The following is an 18,591-nucleotide window of genomic DNA, read 5'->3' on the forward strand; positions in this document are numbered from 1 at the left end:
ACGCGGGATGTTCAAGCTCGCTCCCGCAAGCATTGCATTCCATGGCGTAACCCTGGCTTGAACGAGCCCTGGTCAGTCGAACTGTAACCGTGACATGAGAGAGAGTATCCCCGACAGCCTCCATCACAACATTGTATGACAAGACAGTAGTCAGCATCCAGCTGATGACCTGCGCCTCCAAAGCACACGAAGCCAATGTGGTGCTGGATCGACAAAGTCCGGGCCCAGCGGCATGATTTATTAGGGTTCGACAGCTCTGGCCAGACCGCGTAATCTCAAATGAGTGAAAATGACGCGCGTTTCATCCCAAGCAGCCGCATGTTCTCCTATCATCATGCGAAGACTAATTCCCTCACGATCGGAGAGGAATTCCGGTCACGATCCACGCCCGCGTTGCAAATAGCGGAGGGATCTTGTGCATGCGAGTAATGATAATGCAGAGGTCTTCTGCTGAGGTCGCGTCGCTGTAAACGGACAATGCATTGCTCGCGTAAATCGAGAAGTACAGTCCAGTACACACAAAGACAGCGCGGACGGCCAATGGGCGTGCACCGATGACGAAGCTGCCCAGGTGCGTGCGTGCCCAGGTGGTGAAGCTAAGCTAACGAGCGCCTGCGCATTGGGAGGAGCTGGAGAGAACATTCACCCGGGCACCTGCGCCCATCGATCGAGACCTGCGGGAGATGCCTGTGTGCCGTATGGTATGTTATGTACTGACGGACTGTACGTGCATGTGTACTACTACGCCCACGACCACTTCTCGGCCAAGGTTTGTACTGTATTGATTACTGCCTAGGTGTAATAAACGCCTGGTTTGCGACGTGGTCGGCTTAGCTCTTTGTTCCCTTGGTAGATATTACACACCCATCCACTTACCCACTCACTACATGCACATGCACATGCAGATGCACATTCTCACGGCCCTGCCACCTTCCTGGCATCCTCATTTTCTCGCTCTTCACATTCTTTTTAATTCCCTATAATTCCACTTCGCCCGTTCAAGGGAGCCTACTTCGGAATCGTTCTGTACGGTCACAAGCCGTGGCCTGTTTAGCAAACGTCATCCGCCCTCGATCGCTGGGGAAGTTTAAGCTTGCGCGAGAGCTGCACCAAATCCGCATAGCAGACCACCGACTCGCGCCCATTGGCACCCTGGCCACATCGCCGCCTGAGAGGTAGTCCCATCTGCAAAAATGTTGCACGGCCTCGCTGGACGCGTCCATGAGCTCAAGTCGCAGGGCGCTGTAGAAGCCGCGCAAGACCCCAACAGCTCCGTCACCGCCGAAGATGCCGAGAAGGTCATGCATGATGAGGCTCGCGCAGGCGGAGCTGCAGCCTTCAGTTTCGATCCCTACGCCAGTCCCGAGGAGAAGGCTGCCCAGATCAAATCAACGGCGATCGTAGATGCGCCGCACCTCAAGAAGCAACCGGTTGCGCTCGTCACCGACCAGGACGATGGTCCCGATGCAGGATACGATTTGCCAACTCCTAGCAGATCCGGGGCCCTCGTCACATCACCTACGGAAATCTCACCATCCGAGGCGAAGAAAGAGCAGGACGCTGAATATGCCAATGTGGGCTGGGCACCGAGGTTTGGCCATCCAGAGGCAGAGCCGGAGGCCAATATGCTGGATCACCAGACTTTTCTCGAGAGCAAAGTCAGCGAAAAGTTCTTCGGGGACTGGTACCACAATGCAGGGATCATCATCTTCGCATGTTTGTCGTCCTGGACGGTGGCAGTCCTCGGCGGTGGACTTGGCTGGGTCTTCTTAATCATGGCAGCGTGCTCGACATTCTACAGGACATCGATTCGTCGTGTCAGGCGCAACTTCCGCGACGACATCACACGGGAGCTCGCCAAAGCGAAGTTGGAGACTGACGTCGAGTCGCTCGAATGGATGAACAGCTTCCTCGTCAAATTCTGGCCGATCTATGCGCCGATTCTTTGCAAAACCATCGTGGCCTCCGTTGACCAAGTCCTCAGCACCTCCACACCGGCGTTTTTGGACAGCATGCGCATGAAGCACTTCACTCTTGGCACCAAGCCTCCTCGCCTCGAACACGTCAAGACTTACCCGAGAGCTGAAGACGACATTGTGATCATGGATTGGAAGTTCAGCTTCACACCAAATGACACCGCAGACATGACCGCCCGGCAGGTCAAGAACAAGGTCAATCCGAAGGTTGTCCTGGAGGTCAGACTTGGTAAAGCTATGATTTCGAAGGGTCTTGATATCATTGTCGAGGACATGGCTTGTACTGGGCTCATGCGCGTCAAGATGAAGCTCATGCTCCCATTCCCACACATCGACCGCATTGACATTTCTTTCCTCGGACGTCCTACATTCGATTACGTCTGCAAGCCAATCGGTGGCGACATGCTCGGCTTCGATATCAATTTTGTGCCTGGTTTAGAAAGATTCATCCAAGAAACAATACACTCCGTTCTTGCGCCGATGATGTACGATCCCAACGTGTTCCCGATCGAGATCGCAAAAATGCTCGCTGGCAACCCTGTGGATCAAGCTATCGGTGTGCTGCAGGTGGTATTCCATGGCGCACAAGGCTTGAAGAATCCGGACAAGTTCTCTGGCACGCCCGATCCATACGCGCAAGTTTCGATCAACAATCGCGTCGCTCTCGGTAGAACGAAGACAGTGCACCAAAATGCCAATCCACGATGGAGCGAGACTATCAACGTTATTCTCACCAGTCTCAGAGAACCCCTCACCATTCAAGTCATGGATTACAACGAAATTCGCAAGGACAAGTCCCTGGGAGTTGCTACTTTCGATCTTGAACGGCTCACATCGCAAAATGAATTCGAGAATGAGCAATTGGAAGTCATCGCGAGTGGAAGGCCGCGCGGCATAGTGCAAGCAGACATCCGTTTCTTCCCGGTTCTCGAGGGTCAAACTTTGGCTGACGGAACTGTGGAGCCTCCGCCGGAGAGCTTGACCGGTATCGCCAAGTTCACCGTCGAGCAAGCTAAGGATCTAGACGGTACCAAATCGATGATTGGTCAACTCAGCCCCTACGCCGTGCTCTTGCTTAATGGAAAGGAGGTAGCCACTTCAAAGAAGCTGGACCGTACCAACAACCCAATCTGGGAGGACGCAACGAAGGAGCTCCTAATCACTGATCGCAAGAAAGCTCGACTGGGCCTCGTCATCAAGGATAACCGAGAGATTGCGCACGATCCGGTCATCGGTACTTACCAGATTAAGCTTGACGACATGTTGGATTTGACCTCCAAAGGCACTGAATGGTACAATCTTGCAGGAGCCAAGACCGGACGAGTGAAGATGATGCTTCAGTGGAAACCCGTCGCTCTCAAGGGTGCCATGGCCGGGAGCGGTTACGTGACCCCCATTGGTGTTATGCGCTTCCACTTCAAGTCCGCCACAGACCTGAAGAACCTCGACAAAATTGGCAAATCTGATCCCTACGCTCGGGTACTTCTCTCTGGAGTTACAAAGGGCAGAACCGTCACCTGGCAGAACAATCTCAACCCTGTCTGGGACGAGGTCTTTTACGTACCGGTCCACACGGCGCGTGAGCGTCTTGTCGTAGAGGTCATGGACGAGGAGAACACGCAGGCTGACCGAACATTGGGCCAATTGGAAATCCTGGCCTCCGACTATGTGCGTCAAGGTGACGGCGGTGAGTACCTGGTACAGGATAGCAAGAACCAGGTCATCTCCGCTCAGCTGCGAGTGGGTCACAGTCCGCCAAAGGGCACAATCAACTTCACTGTCGCCTTTTATCCCACGATCCCGACTGTCGACCCCGATGAAGAGGAGCGTGAAAAGACCAAGACTAGCAGTGCTGATGTGTCACGAGCTTCCTCCATCATCGCTCCACCGACCCCAACTACCGCGACGAGCGGCACGTCCCTCACTCTCGGGCCCCCGCGTCACGTCCGGAGTCTTACAGCCGGCACGATCAGTAGTATCCGTACAACGAACTCAATTCTGTCTCCTGAGGAAGCAGAGATGCAGAAAGCTCTTAACAAGGGCGAGAAAGAGCAGACTGAGACCGATGAAGTTGGAATTCCGCTGATTGCTCCTAAGCTGAGACTGACTGTCGATGATCTTGTCCACCATGGTATGTATCGAAATCCATTTCGGCAATGCTATGACCATGCTAACGTTCCACAGAAACCGGTCTCCTGGTATTCACGATCCATGAAGCAGAGTTGGCGCATTCTGGTAGTCACCTTGAAATCCTCATGGATGACATGCGCTTTCCCGCCTACTCAAGCGCTAGGACTCGTGGCAAAACCCACAACTTCAACGAGACCGGCGATGTCATGGTGCGAGAATTGGACCTCTCCAAGATCACGCTGCGCCTGGTCACCGAAGTCGATCGCAAAGGCGAAAAGTCCGAGGAAAGTCACAAGGCCCGCATCACCATCCCGACTCTGGATGCATTGAAGCGTTGTCTGTACAATTCGCATTGGATCGCTCTTAAGGATGAGCATGGCCAAGAGAGTAAGATCAGGATATCGATGAAGTATCTGCCGATCAAGATGCAACTCGACCCGAGCGAATCGATCAACAACTCCGGCAATCTCCGCGTCGAGGTTTTGGATGCCGCTGACCTGCCGTCTGCTGACCGAAATGGTTTCTCTGATCCATATTGTCGATTCGTGCTGAACGAGAAGGACGTCTACAAGACTAAGACTCAGAAGAAAACCCTTAACCCGGCATGGAATGAATTCTTCGAGGTGCCAGTCACTAGTCGTACGGCAGCAAAGTTCATTTGCAATGTGTACGATTGGGATTTTGGCGATAAAGCCGATTTCCTCGGCTCAGCTGCCATCAATCTTGATATCCTTGAGCCCTTCCAAGCGAAAGAAGTGGTTCTCAATCTCGATGGCAAGAGTGGTGCGGTCCGTCTGAAGCTACTCTTCAAGCCCGATTACGTCGTGCGGTCACGACAAGGCACATCGACCTTTTCAGGCACTTTCGCCGTGCCTGGGAAGATCATCGGAGCACCGGTCAAGGGCGTCGGTAAAGTCGCGGGTGGCGTCGGCAGTGGAGTGGGCAAAGTGGCAACCTTCGTCAGTCGCGGATTTAAGAAGCGATCGTCGAGCGATGCCAGCAGCGACAACGAGGGTGGAGTGGCGGAAGCTCACGATACCCACATGGAAACGGAATCACTCGCTGGTCGGCCGAGCACTACTAATGGCAGTGTCATCCCTTCGATCGAGGTTGGCGACGTCGCCCCGCCACGGACTCCTCATCAACGCCAACCGAGCGCCGGCGGTGCTTCGATAGCGCCCGGGGCCGACCATGGCACCGCATCCATCTCCGTCCTCAGCCTCGCGGGATTCGAAGCCAAGGAACAGAAGCTCGAAGTCGTCATCTCACAAGGAAGCAAAGAGATCCTCAAGACCAAAGCCGTCAAGACCAAGACCGGCGAAGCCCAATACAAAGAGGAGTCCAAGGAGACGAGCTGCAGCGCCGCCCAGCAATTCAAGATCGCCGTGCGAAACCACAAAACCTTCGGCGGATCCGAAGACCTCGGCGAAGCGCCCTTCTTCATCAACGACCAGTCCTTCGGTGGTGAGCAAGAAATCAACGTCGGCCCCGGCGTCGTCTCGCTCAAAACCGCCTTCCAGCCCAGCGAGCGCTCCGCCCCCAGCAGTCCCGCAGCGAGCATGAAGCACCGCAGCCTCGGCCGCTTCATGAACCGACGGGAACGCTCGGTGACTCCCTCAGGCTAGCAGCGACGCGGCGGGACAACAACGACCGTGAAGAGGAGACTCCGGAATCCCGGAGATACAGCCAGGAAGGTGTATGAGCACGGGAGGGAGGTGTTGCGAGGTTCGGTCACCGGCCTTCGGCGCGGGAGCGTGAGTACGCTCAACCTACATACGGTCGACGGTCGCGAGGCGAGCGCGAATCCGAGCTCGCGGAGCCTCTCCCCGCCTTCTTGACTTGGATGTGGGCGGTTGGGCGTAGCGAGCGCTGTGTGCGGGCTCTTGGTCCGGGAAGTGAGGATTTGGATGGGATGTGATGCGATGCGATGCGATGCGTTTGTGATACCTGAGAGGGTCGCCGAGACCCTACTTTCTAATCAATCAATTTGTTTTCGATTCATCTATTTTCAAAGTTTATTCAGTATGCTGATCCCTACGGTGCCGAGTCGTTGTTGGTTTGGGTGATAACCCGGGTTGATGATCTATATAGAATGCCACGTCGACCGACCTCCGCCGAATTCGCGAAGACGACGGGGAGAGGGAAAGAATGTCTATCGAACTACATTACGCCTCCTCTGTGCCCGCCATGTTCGGCCAGCCAGGGAATGCGCAGCCGCCCATCCCAACCAGAAGGTCGGCGGTGAAAGAAGAAGAAAACGGAACATTTGGCGGAGGGGGTTTCCAACAGCGATCGTCATCACGCCATTTCCACCGTCCATTCATATCGTCGTACAAGATTCCGGTCGCTTCTTTGTAATCGGAAGGCCCCGCTTCACAGGGAGGGAGGGATTCGCGTGGGGTTAGATCCGACGCTTGAGCGTCAGACCGCGCGACACGCTCGTGGCGCCCGGCAAGGAGCAACTGAAGCGATCGCGTTCTGGATTCAACACAGGTCAGCAAGGGAAAAATTCCACGAGGAAGTAGATGTCGTCGGGAAGGACGGCAGGGAGGAGAATGGAAATTTGCTTACCGGCTTCGTCCGCAAAGCCCACGGTGATATCGTCGTGCTCCTCTGCATAGTCCAAGCCTTCCAGATTGACGAACCGCCGTCGGACCTTTTCGGGGAACGCGAAATCGCCTTCTGTCGCGTCGCTCCCGTTGCCGTGGTCGTGCGGGAGACTGAATTTCGCGTCGACCAATTTGACGGCTGCCGGCGCCCCTTTGCTGCCCTTGACGTTCTCGAAGACGTCCGTGCCCAGGACGCGGAAGCACAAGGCGTCGGCGTGGGAGAAGGAGCCGTCGGGGAAGAAAGCGAGGACGCGGGTGACGCCGCCGTCGGCCTGATGTGCGGCCTTGGATACTACCTGGATGCGCACGTGTGAAGCCTCCCATTTTTTGTAGATCGGGACGACCATGCGGCGCCGGGCGATCGCCAGGGTCGATGCGGTGCCATCGTAGTGGACGGCGTATCCGGTCAAGCTGGCTTGGAAGGCGTGCAGGTCGGCCGGAGACGCGAAGGTGAAGGTTCGGATTGTAGGGGTTTGTTGGACAGCATGGAGGAGGGGGGCCATTGCTTCAGAGACGGGCTGGGGTACCCCGCGAGCGTCGATAGAGATGGTCATGTCGAGTTGAGCCCGACGTAGAAGCTGGATAGCATTGCCAGCGTTGCTGCCACTGGAGGAAGCGGGAAGGCGGAGGAGAAATTCGCCTTTGCTGAGGTTGAGCCGGTCGACAATGCAGCCAGCTGTGTGGCGAAGGAGGATCCGCAATGATTCTGACTCAACGGTGCCGGCCAAGCGATTGTTCGGATCGTCCGAATAGAAATTAGTCACTCCAAGCTTCTGCCACTGCAAGTTCTGAAGGGCGACAGTTGCTGCTTGAGATGATGAGCCTCCGACAGGCTCAATGTTGAGGGCGGTCAGGGGAATCTTTTCAACGATGGTCTCATCGGGGCCCACTGCGAGAGCATTCAAGGCCTCGTAGAATGCTTGTCGGCCCTGGGCGTTGGAGAATGTCATGATAGCGCGGCATTGTCGATTCTCTTCACGGATACGCAGGACCAGGATCGCTTGACCACTTGCCGCCGACGCAGCTTTATCCGAGACCAATTCCACATAAATGGGCGAATTCCGACCGAGGTCGTGGGTGACACTGCTCAATGTCTTTTGGCCCACGTCGGTCGTCAACAGAAAGCGAAACCCGCGATGCTTTTTGCGCCGTCCGCTGCCATCAGCTTCCTCTACCAAGTGCTCATAGATGAGCGCAGTACAACCCCGCAGCTTCTCCGAAGGAAACGCCTGAGCATTGGCAGAGTCGCTATACTGCACTTCGGCGAGCGAAGTCTCATACACCAACTTCTCGTCCGCGTTCTCGACCATATCGCGCTCGACACCTCGCGCGTACTCTGCGAGACCGCGAACGTAGCGATAGTCACGCTCCTGCAGACGGACGTTGAGATCGAGATTGCGCGGCAGATGAACGACCATGCCGGATGTGTTTAGTTTCCATGACACATCTGACCATGACAGCAGTCGACGCTCAGTGGTACGTGGTGACACGCGCACGGTGATCAGATCACTTTGAGTGACGATGGCGATATCCATCTGGTAGTCGCGCCGACTGCGCATGATGGAGAACATGCACGGTAGCGGAATCCGATCAGTCTCAGGGTCGTCGGTATTGATATAGGCGTCAACCTGAAAGCGTCCGTAGCAGAAGTAGTCGCGTGTATCGCCCAATGGCATCATTTCGAAAGCATCAACCGAAGCAGATGGAGTGCTGCCGTAATCGTCGCCACCTAAGATGGCGGTGACATCCGCCCTAAAGCGAGGGTATTCGAGCCAGATATTTGTGTTTTGTCCTTGGATGAGAGCGTGTGTCGGGGGAAGGAGACCATTCCGGCCCATCATTAAGCACACTGACTTGAGCGCAGACCGCAGAGCAACGGCGGAGGCATTCTGCGGTCCACCGTCTGATGAATTCGCGAGTTGTAGCGGGTCCATGATGATCCACCATGCCTTCGCGAGGTCCACGTGCGGCTGAGCTAGAAGCTCACGACGCGGTTGGCCAGGATCCTGACTTGATACCGTGCGCATCATGCCTTCCACACCAGCCTTACCCTTGAGGAACCACCACGCAGCAGCGCGTAACCATTTCGAAGGAGAGCTCTTGTCGCGGGTCTGTTCTTTCTCGGCCGTGAGCGAGAAGACGCCTCGCATATGCGCGACACGAGCACAAAAGTCGGCGAACGCAGCGTCTGCGGCCGGGTTGCCTTCTTGCGAAATCTGATTGACCAGGGGAGGGCGGCCAGTAGACAGAAGCTGGCTTTGGCTTGTATCCGAAGCTTTTCTTTGGGGAGCAGAAGTGGCTGGCGCCGCAGTCACCGTAGGCGTCATTTGTTTCATCGGTGATGAACGGGCAGGAGGCAATTGCTCGGTGCTCTGCTGGCGAAGACTGGGCGAACTCCCTTTGACCGATTGACCTGCACTGACGGACGTCTGACCTCGAGGCGATGAGCCCGACGCGGGCTGCGGAGCAAAGTGATGTGCAAATCGCGGAGAAACGGTGGGGGGTTGTTGCAAAGTGGCGCTAGCTGGTGAGTTTCTCTGTGATGGACCAGAATCATGCGAAATTGTTCGCGTATGCGGCGCTCGACCCGAGGCGTCATTCGAATACTCGCTACCGTTCGCGTCCACAGAAAGTTGTTGCCGCTGCGGCTGCGTAACGTAATTATGGGTGTAGGCACGATCACGCACAGTCGGAGACGGATCTCGCGATCGACTCGCTCCCATCGAGACTTGCATGTGCTGGCTGGAGGAAAAGTTCTGCTCACCTGAGGGCCCATAGCGTATTGCTAAGCCGTCAGCAGCCCGAGCTGGTGTTTGTTGAGGTTCGGAATACTGGCGACTCCTGGGACCCGGCTGGTTCTGTGTAGAAGCCGCATTCGGTGCATTTCCGGCTGTTGCAGAAGCGTATCCTGTTCCTTCGTCACCGCGAAACGATCGCTGCGCGGCGCCACGAGGATCCGGTCTCTGCGAAGGCTGATAGTATGAATCAGGGCTCTGCGTTTGTTGTGATTGATACAATGGTATGGTCGCATCCACTCGAGGTCGTGTTTGCTGGATAAGGCTCTGCATCGGCGATGGGCGGTTGATGTCTAATACAGGCCGCTGAGCGTCCTGGGTAGAACTCATGGAGCCATTGTGTGTTCTAGGATCTGCTGCGAGGGTCTGCCCCTGTGACGGCTGACGCGCCCGCTGCTGTTGATTCTGCTGTTGCTGGGAAGAGTAGGCATCCGCGCCTTGGATTGGTCTCGAAAAGCTGTGCATTGGCCTTGACGACGACGGCTGGGTTTGGGAGGATTGTGAAGGTGCTCGTTGTTGGCTGGCTGCCCCACCTTGAATTGATGTACTCAGAGATTCAGATGCAGTCTCCCGCGAAGAGCGCTTCAAGAACTTCGGGTCTGCGAACGGATTGTGCTCGGTAGGCGAATCTACAGTTCGTGGTGATCTCGACCCGAGTTCGTCATTTGTTGGTACATCGACAGTGGGTACTCGCGGACGAGCATTTCCTGTAGCAGGGGGTGGCGGTTGCTGTCCGTAAGGCTGGCCGTATTGATGGTATGACTGGGCCTCGTGTTGCTTTTGTCTCTCCATCAATTCTGCTCTCTCCTTCTCGGCCGCCCGCTCTGCAGCCCTCTCTGCTTCCCTCTCTTTCTCTCGCTCTTGCTCCCAATCAATCTGTTGCACTTTGCTCCCCCCGCCTACACCACCTTCTTCATCCTCATCTGCTTCGTCCCGCAGCATCAGCATGCTTGCCCTGCGGAATGTCGCGCCTTCATTCGTGCGCATTGTTCGAGCTTTGAGGGCTGCGGGTGAGATTGGTGTGGTCGGCGAAAGCCCCGAATATTGCTTTTTCACGACACCGATCCCCATGCCGGTATCCACGGTAGGTCTGATGCGGGACGGTGGCCGTTCGTGCTCATTCGGCTCCGCATGATCTTGCACGATGATGGATGGACCCACTGGATCCTCAGGTGAATCCTGAATGTGAGCAGTGAATCCCGTTGGTACACGTCCCAGGCTCGATTTGTGCACATGCCGCGGTCCAACGGGTGGTGGGGCAGTCCGCTTTTGCACTGGCGGTGAGACCTCATTGTGTGATGTGTTGGCACGACGTAGGGGTCCAGGCCGCACATCATCTGGCTGGTCGCGGGTCCCGTTTCCTCCATACCCTGCTTGTCCATTGCTAGGAGCCTGGTTAGTCTGGTGCTGCGGCTGGTACTGGCGCGGCTGATAAGCGAGGTGGGTCTGTTGTGAGTGTTGCTGTTGAGCCACCTGTTGGGGGATCTGCCTGGGCAGTTCTTGTTGAACTGCGGGGATAGGAGGCCTGCTGGTGCTGTAGGGCCCTGCAGCGAGCGAGTGTGCGGGATTAGGCGGCGGGATATCTTGTCGCTGCTGTTGCTGATGCGGCTCCGAAGGGACACGCCTCTCCGACACCGACCTTGTCAACGCAGCCTTCTGGCGCCCAATTTCGCTGGGTGGATCCGGCGCCTCGTCTCCTCCTTCTCCCATGATATCAGGTGGTGTCCGCGCGAAACCCACGACTAATTTCAACCCTCTCCGTCTCTTGGGCTGTCCATTGAACAGCGTCGGGGGTAGCGGTGAAGCCGGTCCGTCATGGTTGGACGATGCGGCGGCGGGAACTACTTCATTTGCAGCAGGGAATCGCTGGGCGACAGCGATACTGAGTTTGGGCGGGCCACCGCCTGCTGTCGGGCCTCTCGGCGCTGGTGGAGGGTTGGCAATGGTAGCAAACCGGGCGCTCTCAGTGGAGGGCTTCAGGAAGTCGACGACATCGTCACTCAATTTCAAGGTGGGACCGGCATCGTCCTCCTTGAACAATTTTCCCCATTTGCTTTTCTTGAGGAAGCCTTTTCCTTTGCTACCTTTGGAGTCATCGTCGGCCATGGCAAGACGAATGGAGGAACAACGTAATTCACGCTCCGGTCAGATGGGTGACGACGCCAAATTCCCGCTCGCGTGCTTCCGAATGTGAGGTGGAGCGGGGGACGGTTGCAAATTGGGGAAGTCGGGTTACGGAAAAGGCTCTCGCAACGACACCGCTCGACCACACATTCGGGATGTTGAGGCAGAGGAGGAAAGGTGTCGACCGAGCATGTCGGTTATGTAGCCTCGCACACGAGAACGTGCGTGGGTGCGCAGGTGGTGGTGGTGGTGGATATGTCCACGTACTAGGTAGTGGCACGGCTTATGCGCGCGTGTAGTAGCAGCAGCAGGAATGTGGGGCTCTCACGGCTCCGTGCCTGACGAAGTGTGATGATTGTTTGCCGGCGGCGCGACTCGGGGGAGCAGCCCAAAGTATTACTAGTCGAATGGAGCCCAAGCGCAGAAGGGTGAAGGGTGAACGGAGTGAAGGGGTTTGTCTCGGAAACGAGGGTCTTCTTGACACTCCTGGACGAACGCTTTTTCATGCTAAAAATACTCCAGGTGTCTCTCGGTACACTCGAAGCTCAAACACCCGTCGCCGACTGCGGTGACCAGCTAGACGTTTGTTTGCTATGTACGTAGTATATGTGTCGTCACATGGTTCGAAGCACACCTGGGCACATGAATTGTTCTCGTTCTACTTGTCGTCCTCGAGCACAAATCGCTTTGATCCCAAACGGTGCCTCCGTACCTGCCCATCTATCTACTCATCTATCTACCCATCTCCCTACCCACCTGAGTAGATTTCTGGTATAATCACCACAGATACGACCGGACTTGGAACTAACTTGTCACCAAACTCACGCCGTCAGAATCCAATTGTCATCCCGCTTCAGATTCCAAAGTGAGAGCGAAATGACCCAAATATGTATGGGACCGAGGGGATCTGTCATTGCGATCTCACGACCTCTCACCGGGCGTCATCAGTCATTGTGGTTATTTGCTGGACTATTTTCATTGCCTGTACAGTGGAAATGTGAAAATCTGGAGCCCCAAATTCCGGTCTCAACCCTAAGATCAGTGGCATCGATGGGTCTCATCACGTGACCATACATACCCGGCCTCGCGCTCCCGCTGTTGATCTTGTGTTGCAGAAGCTGCTGGCATTCGACGTGCATAACAGATCACGAAACCTGCCGTGTCCTGTCAACATGTCAGGACCAAACATCGACCGGAGTTCGGCGATTTGTACATTACGTGGTCCAATTACGGAGGGCGATGAATTTTATGGTTGTCTTGTGGATTTCGCTTCATGTCTCAGTACAATTTACAATCAGTACAAATCAACTACCGATAGCATTGGTGTGCCGCCTCGATGACGGTTGAGCGCGCGTGATGATCCCTCATCGTTGACAACGCCCATACTAATCCGTCACGGACCCAGATGGCCAAAAGGACTACCTGATCATGTAATGACCCGACGAGAATTTCAAGTTTGAGCCCCACAGACTTCCAAGGTCGTCATTAGTATTTGAGTGTTGTACCTGGGTAAGGGGACTTCTTCTCGCCTAATCCTGACATGCGTCGCCTGATTGAGATCCATGGCTGTACAAATCCATGTAAAGAGGTACCTAGGTAGTCTTGGATCGGCGCAGGATTCGCGTCGGACCGCCCTCGCCGCCACTACAGCGCGCCGATTGGCATCGCTCCACGTTCGGATAATACAGTAACCTTGGATGTCTGAATTGCTGGTTTCAAGTCTGCCCGTCCCCGCCTCGCGCGCCAGTGCTTGCTCCCCCCGAGCGGGCCGTGGTCATAGCGGATGCACAACGTGAGAAGGCCTTGTGTAGGCATCTACACTCGTCAGACCTCATCTGTGGAATGCCAATGATCAAACAGATTCATGGTTCCCGTGAACAGAGATGCCATCGATATGCATCGACCGTGCTCGACTAGCATGCATACATGTGATGTGCCAATCATGCACGCATCGAGTGACGACTCACAGTCATGGTTGGCTGTCCATCACGTGATGCCACCGACAGAAACCCGCTTCATGTCCCGCGATTACTGCATGAGAACAGCTATGGTTTACTGTGTCGATCACGTTCAGACGTCGGAGCGTGACATGAAGCATGGTGCGTGCTTGCGGGAATGAGTTCGCTCTGTTCCGGAACGTCATCGACCTTCTACAAGAGGCAGCCGTCTATCTGATCATTGACGAGGGTGCCACTGCTCAACGAGCACGACAACGCCTGGAAGCTAAGGATGATACCGAACTTTACGGGGCATTTTTTGCTACAATTCACTCTGATTCAGACACCCTCAGAGCCATTTTGCCGAACATTGAGGAAGAATCGACATGGAACAGCGAAGGCGTCCTTTCTGCAGTCCGCGGCCTTCTCCATGTGGTCCAGGAGCAGTTTGTTAACAGGTCAGGGGAGTCTAGCTCTGACGATGAGTCTGAAGAACCTGAGGCCCCATTTATGTCGCTGCAGCGCTTGACTGACCAGTACAATAAACTTGCGCTTGGAGCAACCACGGCAGAGAAGGCGAGCTGGCTCGTCATTGAACTGAACATAACGAAGACAAAGAGTAAACAAAGACGGCCTCTCTTGTCCGCGATGAAGACCTGCCTCGTGGAGATCCAGGCATTGGTCAAGCCCCAGAAGAGTGCCAAGGAGCTCTTTCTAGATCAGGTTCAGACCTCCGAACGTCTCCTAGAAACGCCGTTGTTTGCAAACGTCGAGGAATTTCACCAGACTCTTGCCAAGACATGGATTTGCGAATGTTACACGGATCGTATGCACCAGGACGCCGTGTTCTCGTTTTATGCTCCACCTGCCTCAGACAATTGCTACGCAATGGGAACGATGTACTTCCGCACACAAGACGACGAGGCCGACGGTTGGAAACACACCTCATTCGAATACCAAAAGCAGCGCGACTCATATCAGACTTCCATGGCAACCAAGGGTCATGTCAGGGGAGCGAGAGGTGACATGCCACCGTCCGAGCTCTTTTGCTCCGCACTGCATCGTGTAGCCACGGGCGATCTGATCCGGGTAGCGTCAGGATCGGATGCTTGGCACCTGGAAGCCACAGAGCAGCTTCGACAAGCAAGCGCTCTGAAGAACTCGCCTCTGCCGTCTTTGCCGCTGTCACCCTGTTTTGAACTAGCTCCGAATCATCCTGTATACACCTTGTCCAAGAAAAAGCGTTTGATGCTTGCTTTGTACTTGGCTTATGCTTACCTTCACCTAAGTGGAGGCTGTTGGTGGCCCTACACCAATCGTTCAAGCGTCATGCTTCCCAACGATTTTGACGTCAACAAACCTCCACCAGCATTCTTCTCTGCTGCATTCTTGCAAAGGGACGATAAGCATACACCTGAAATTCGTCTCAACTATGTCGAACAACTCATCAATCACGATATGCCCAGCCTTGTGGCATTTGGAAGGCTCCTACTTGAACTCTGGGTTGGGCATCAAGTCATATGGGACAACGTTCCAGCAGCACTTTATAGTTGCGAGGATGATCTTCTCGGCCGGCCATGGACATGGGCGATAAATGCATGCCTTCAGAAGCCATCTTCAAACTCAGACAAAATATCCACCATCCGTGAAGATCAGAGGGCGCGTAATGCGTTCATCAGGGAGGTGCTTCTTCCGCTACAATATGTAGTATGCACTGGTTTCCATGTTGCCGCAGAAGATGTGTTTCCTGCGCCTCCAGTCGCAAGGCCGCGAAGAGTCAGGAGAATCACCTTGCGACCACCACCGATGCGCCCTGCTGAACCTCAGTCTACCGCAATTGAGTATTGCTTGCACGACGGCGATAACGAATACGAGAGAGTCGAGGATAGCAGGTAATAATTGAATCTGGGCGATGAGCTCAACGTCGATAGCATCCACTCGCAATACTGACCAATTCCTAGTGGCAGAGATGCCGACGCCCATATGGATCAACTCCAGAAATGCTTTTCCACCATGCTCGACAAGATCGACGAACTCTGTCCAGAAGTCGACGAGCGGTATAGCGCACGACCGGTCAATGTGGCGATACTTGACACGGGCGTCCAAATGACCAAAGACTACTACAAGCGCGCGTACCAAAATCGACTTAAGGAATGCCGAACTTGGATCGGCACGACGACAGCTGCAGGTGAATCCTTGCCTCTCGGTACTCATGACGTTGACGGCCACGGCACTCACGTCACCAGCGTTCTCCTGCAGGCGACACGCTCGACTGACGTTCATGTGTACGTTGCACAAGTCTTTGCTGGAAGAAAAGAGCAGCTTGTTCAAGGCGAAAACGAAAGGACCTCCGCAGTGGATCGCATTGTCAACGTAAGTGCCTGATAGTAAAATTTCCGGCGACCGCTGACGTTCTACAGGCCATTGAACACGCAGTGAACGTCTGGAAAGTCGACGTGATATCTATGTCGTTCGGCTTCCCAAAACCAATACCGGCCATCAATGCTGCTCTAGCCCGCGCAGAACAGAACAATGTGGTGTTGCTTGCCGCAGCATCAAATTGTGGTGCTAATGCGAAAGCAAGTTGGCCAGCCCGTGATGCAAAAGTCCTCAGCATCTACGCAGCGACCGGGATTGGAAACAAATACCAAAGAAATCCTACGGCAAGATTGCGAGCAGACAACTTCGCTACACTCGGCACTGCCGTGAAGGCGCTGTGGCCCCACGAGCATGGGGTAATCAGGAAGTCGGGTACTTCGACCGCAACGCCTGTCTGCGCTGCGATTGTTGCAGTCATCATTTCCGTGCTGAGACGCAGTGAAGACAAGTACATCGCTGCGCACAGGCACATGGATCAATCAGATCAGAGCATCGATGAGAGACGGGACGACTATCGAGCCAAACTCAACGTTCTTGGAAAGGCTAGTAACATGGCGAGCGTCCTACGGCTCATGGTCGAGGGGGAAAACACTCGAGACGGCTACGACTATCTGACGCCTTGGACGGTCTTCAATAAGAACAGGACGGCGATGTCAATCATCGAGAGCCTTCTTGAGGCTATCGACGCATGACTCGACTCTCTTGATACATTCGGATGTGCCGAATTTTGACATTCGGGAAGGAGCATGCTTTCCGAGGTCGCGATCAGTATTTCAGGAAAATCAACAAATACGTGCAAACTCGACCAACGAAAGCCTACAGCGTCATCTGCCATCACCACCAACCAATATGTCTTCGAGATCGTCGTCGTCGAGATACTCGTCCAAAGTGACCGCTCCTTCCGTCGGTACCGTATCATGGAACAGTGCCCATTTTGTCTCCGTCTTCTGCTCAACTTTTCCGAAAAACCTCTTCTTGAAACGTAACAGCTTATAAGCGAGGATAAATTCGCCTTCAATGGTAGTCCTGCCGCTGGTGTTCGTGGTCCGGCTTCGTTCTCCCTCCACGCCCAGATTGAGGGGCGCCTGAAGCGCTGTAAGATCGGCGTTCGCATGTGCTCCTCCGCCTCGACGCTGTCCCGCTCTGTCTTCGATTGTTGCACCGCCGGCGACCATCAGACCCGTCACGAGATACAACGGTGGTCGCGATCGCTCCTGGAGCGTTTCAAAGACCGCAGGATCGGATAGAAACTTCGTCAATTCTTGCGGCGTAGGCTTGAACCAGGTCTTCGTAACGAGTTCACTGCTGATCTTCAAACCGAGCGAGGTGTGATGTTCGCCCTTTACGCCTGCGCCCACGCCGGTGAAGAACGACAAATCTGCAGTAGCGCCCGCCGCCGTGGTTGTCGCGTCATCGCTGTTCCATTCGAACGGTCGCTGAAGTTGTTGCGTGATACGATCTTCCGCTACAGGCACGCACATCTCCAGCGGATCGTCGATGTCAGGTAATTTTGTGGCGTCGCTGAGCGAGAGCACTGTGCCCAGAGCTATCCGTTGCCCAGGCGGATAGCTGAACTCTGGCACGAGCATGTAGGTTTTGATACGAGCATTCATGGTATCAAATGTCTTTTTGTGACAGATGAGGACAGAATGCGCATGTTCAGGCGCACGTCAGTCTATTACATAAATGTTTTGATACAAGACGGCGACTTCTTCCGGGCGAAAATGCTACGATCCTGTCGCAGGTGCACGAAATATTTCCATTGCCGCCGCGCCCACTCGGTAGATGCCGGGATGGTGTCGAATGAAATGTTGTCGTCCTTCAGCGTGAGACTCTTCAACGCGGGACCCAGCCGCGCGGGTAGACATCGCAGCTGAATGGCCTTCGACTGCGGGATGGCCGCGTGTGCTGTCTCCTTAGGTGTTTTAGACATCAAGAGACTACACGGAATCGCGTGCTCCGCAAGTATTGGAGCACAGTGAGGGACTCCAGCTCTCACACCGAACATGCACGATTTGCTTGGAGCTCGCATTATGTTGAGCCAAGCCTCCCCGGGACGGAGAGCCTGAGATAAGCACATGAAATTTAGATGTCAGCGGTTCTGATTGAACGTCAATGCGGGGGCGGCTGTCTCAAACGACATCCTGTAGGCTCATTCAGAGCACGTCGAATCTCGCTTCCGGTGAGGGACGTAAGGGTGCAAAAAAGATGGCATTATATATACATCCTGGAGCTCTGTCAGAGTCCTTGGCCGCCTTCGGAAATGGCATTGATCCATGGATGATGATGATAACAACGTGACGTGCCGTGGGTAATGGTTCCAAGGTTGTCAGGGGTTCGGTCCGCGTCTCAAGGGCTGGCCCGCCCCTTTGGCGCGGGCGTGATCGTGGCGTCGTTTGCGCAAGTCTCCCAGCTCTCATCACGTTGCCCTTCGCGGCGCCCCAATTCATCGCGAATTTAATGTCCAGTGCGCCGCATTCTGCTCGAAGAGAAATTGCTGCCGGGACAAGGATGGCTGATACTAGAGAGAGCAGATGCGTATGAGGTGGCGTGCAAGCAGGGTGGATGGCGGCCCGCGCCTCATGTCCAGATTGATCGTCGCATGCGCGAGTGAGATCTCGACTGATAAATTGACAGAATT

At 54.9% G+C, this 18,591-nt stretch overlaps 4 protein-coding genes across 4 annotated transcripts; 2 read left to right on the forward strand and 2 right to left on the reverse strand.

Moving 5' to 3' along the window:
• The first annotated feature begins 773 nt into the window (after window positions 1–773).
• On the forward strand, window positions 774–6,128 carry K489DRAFT_385125 (tricalbin). The gene is made up of 2 exons (XM_033606020.1): window positions 774–4,107; window positions 4,161–6,128. Exons 1-2 carry the CDS (start codon window positions 1,194–1,196, stop codon window positions 5,729–5,731), a joined length of 4,485 nt encoding a protein of 1,494 aa, XP_033455202.1. The 5' UTR covers window positions 774–1,193; the 3' UTR covers window positions 5,732–6,128.
• A 372-nt stretch (window positions 6,129–6,500) lies between these two features.
• On the reverse strand, window positions 6,501–11,616 carry K489DRAFT_365218 (uncharacterized protein; the record flags this gene model as incomplete). The annotated part of the gene is made up of 6 exons (XM_033602717.1): window positions 6,501–6,584; window positions 6,678–8,967; window positions 9,121–9,174; window positions 10,186–10,418; window positions 10,668–10,851; window positions 11,020–11,616. The coding sequence occupies 6 exons, from the start codon at window positions 11,614–11,616 to the stop codon at window positions 6,508–6,510; spliced, it is 3,435 nt and encodes a 1,144-aa protein (XP_033455203.1). The 3' UTR covers window positions 6,501–6,507.
• A 2,114-nt stretch (window positions 11,617–13,730) lies between these two features.
• K489DRAFT_413952 (subtilisin-like protein) lies at window positions 13,731–16,642 on the forward strand (the record flags this gene model as incomplete). The annotated part of the gene is made up of 3 exons (XM_033608106.1): window positions 13,731–15,463; window positions 15,533–15,944; window positions 15,992–16,642. 3 exons carry the CDS (start codon window positions 13,731–13,733, stop codon window positions 16,640–16,642), a joined length of 2,796 nt encoding a protein of 931 aa, XP_033455204.1.
• K489DRAFT_385129 (uncharacterized protein) lies at window positions 16,307–17,926 on the reverse strand. Its single transcript, XM_033606021.1, has one exon. The coding sequence runs from the start codon at window positions 17,561–17,563 to the stop codon at window positions 16,775–16,777; it is 789 nt and encodes a 262-aa protein (XP_033455205.1). The 5' UTR covers window positions 17,564–17,926; the 3' UTR covers window positions 16,307–16,774.
• Window positions 17,927–18,591: the final 665 nt, after the last annotated feature.

This window comes from Dissoconium aciculare (assembly GCF_010015565.1).
Source record: "Dissoconium aciculare CBS 342.82 unplaced genomic scaffold K489scaffold_21, whole genome shotgun sequence".
In the NCBI taxonomy this organism is placed as follows: Eukaryota; Fungi; Ascomycota; class Dothideomycetes; order Mycosphaerellales; family Dissoconiaceae; genus Dissoconium; species Dissoconium aciculare.

Excerpts from the sequence above, each read along its gene's own strand:
- K489DRAFT_385129 (XM_033606021.1), bottom strand. The coding sequence starts at position 17,563 with ATGAATGCTCGTATCAAAACCTACATGCTCGTGCCAGAGTTCAGCTAT.
- K489DRAFT_385125 (XM_033606020.1), top strand. The coding sequence starts at position 1,194 with ATGTTGCACGGCCTCGCTGGACGCGTCCATGAGCTCAAGTCGCAGGGC. Across the intron at positions 4,108-4,160 it reads CGATGATCTTGTCCACCATG|AAACCGGTCTCCTGGTATTC; the intron begins GTATGTATCGAA and ends AACGTTCCACAG.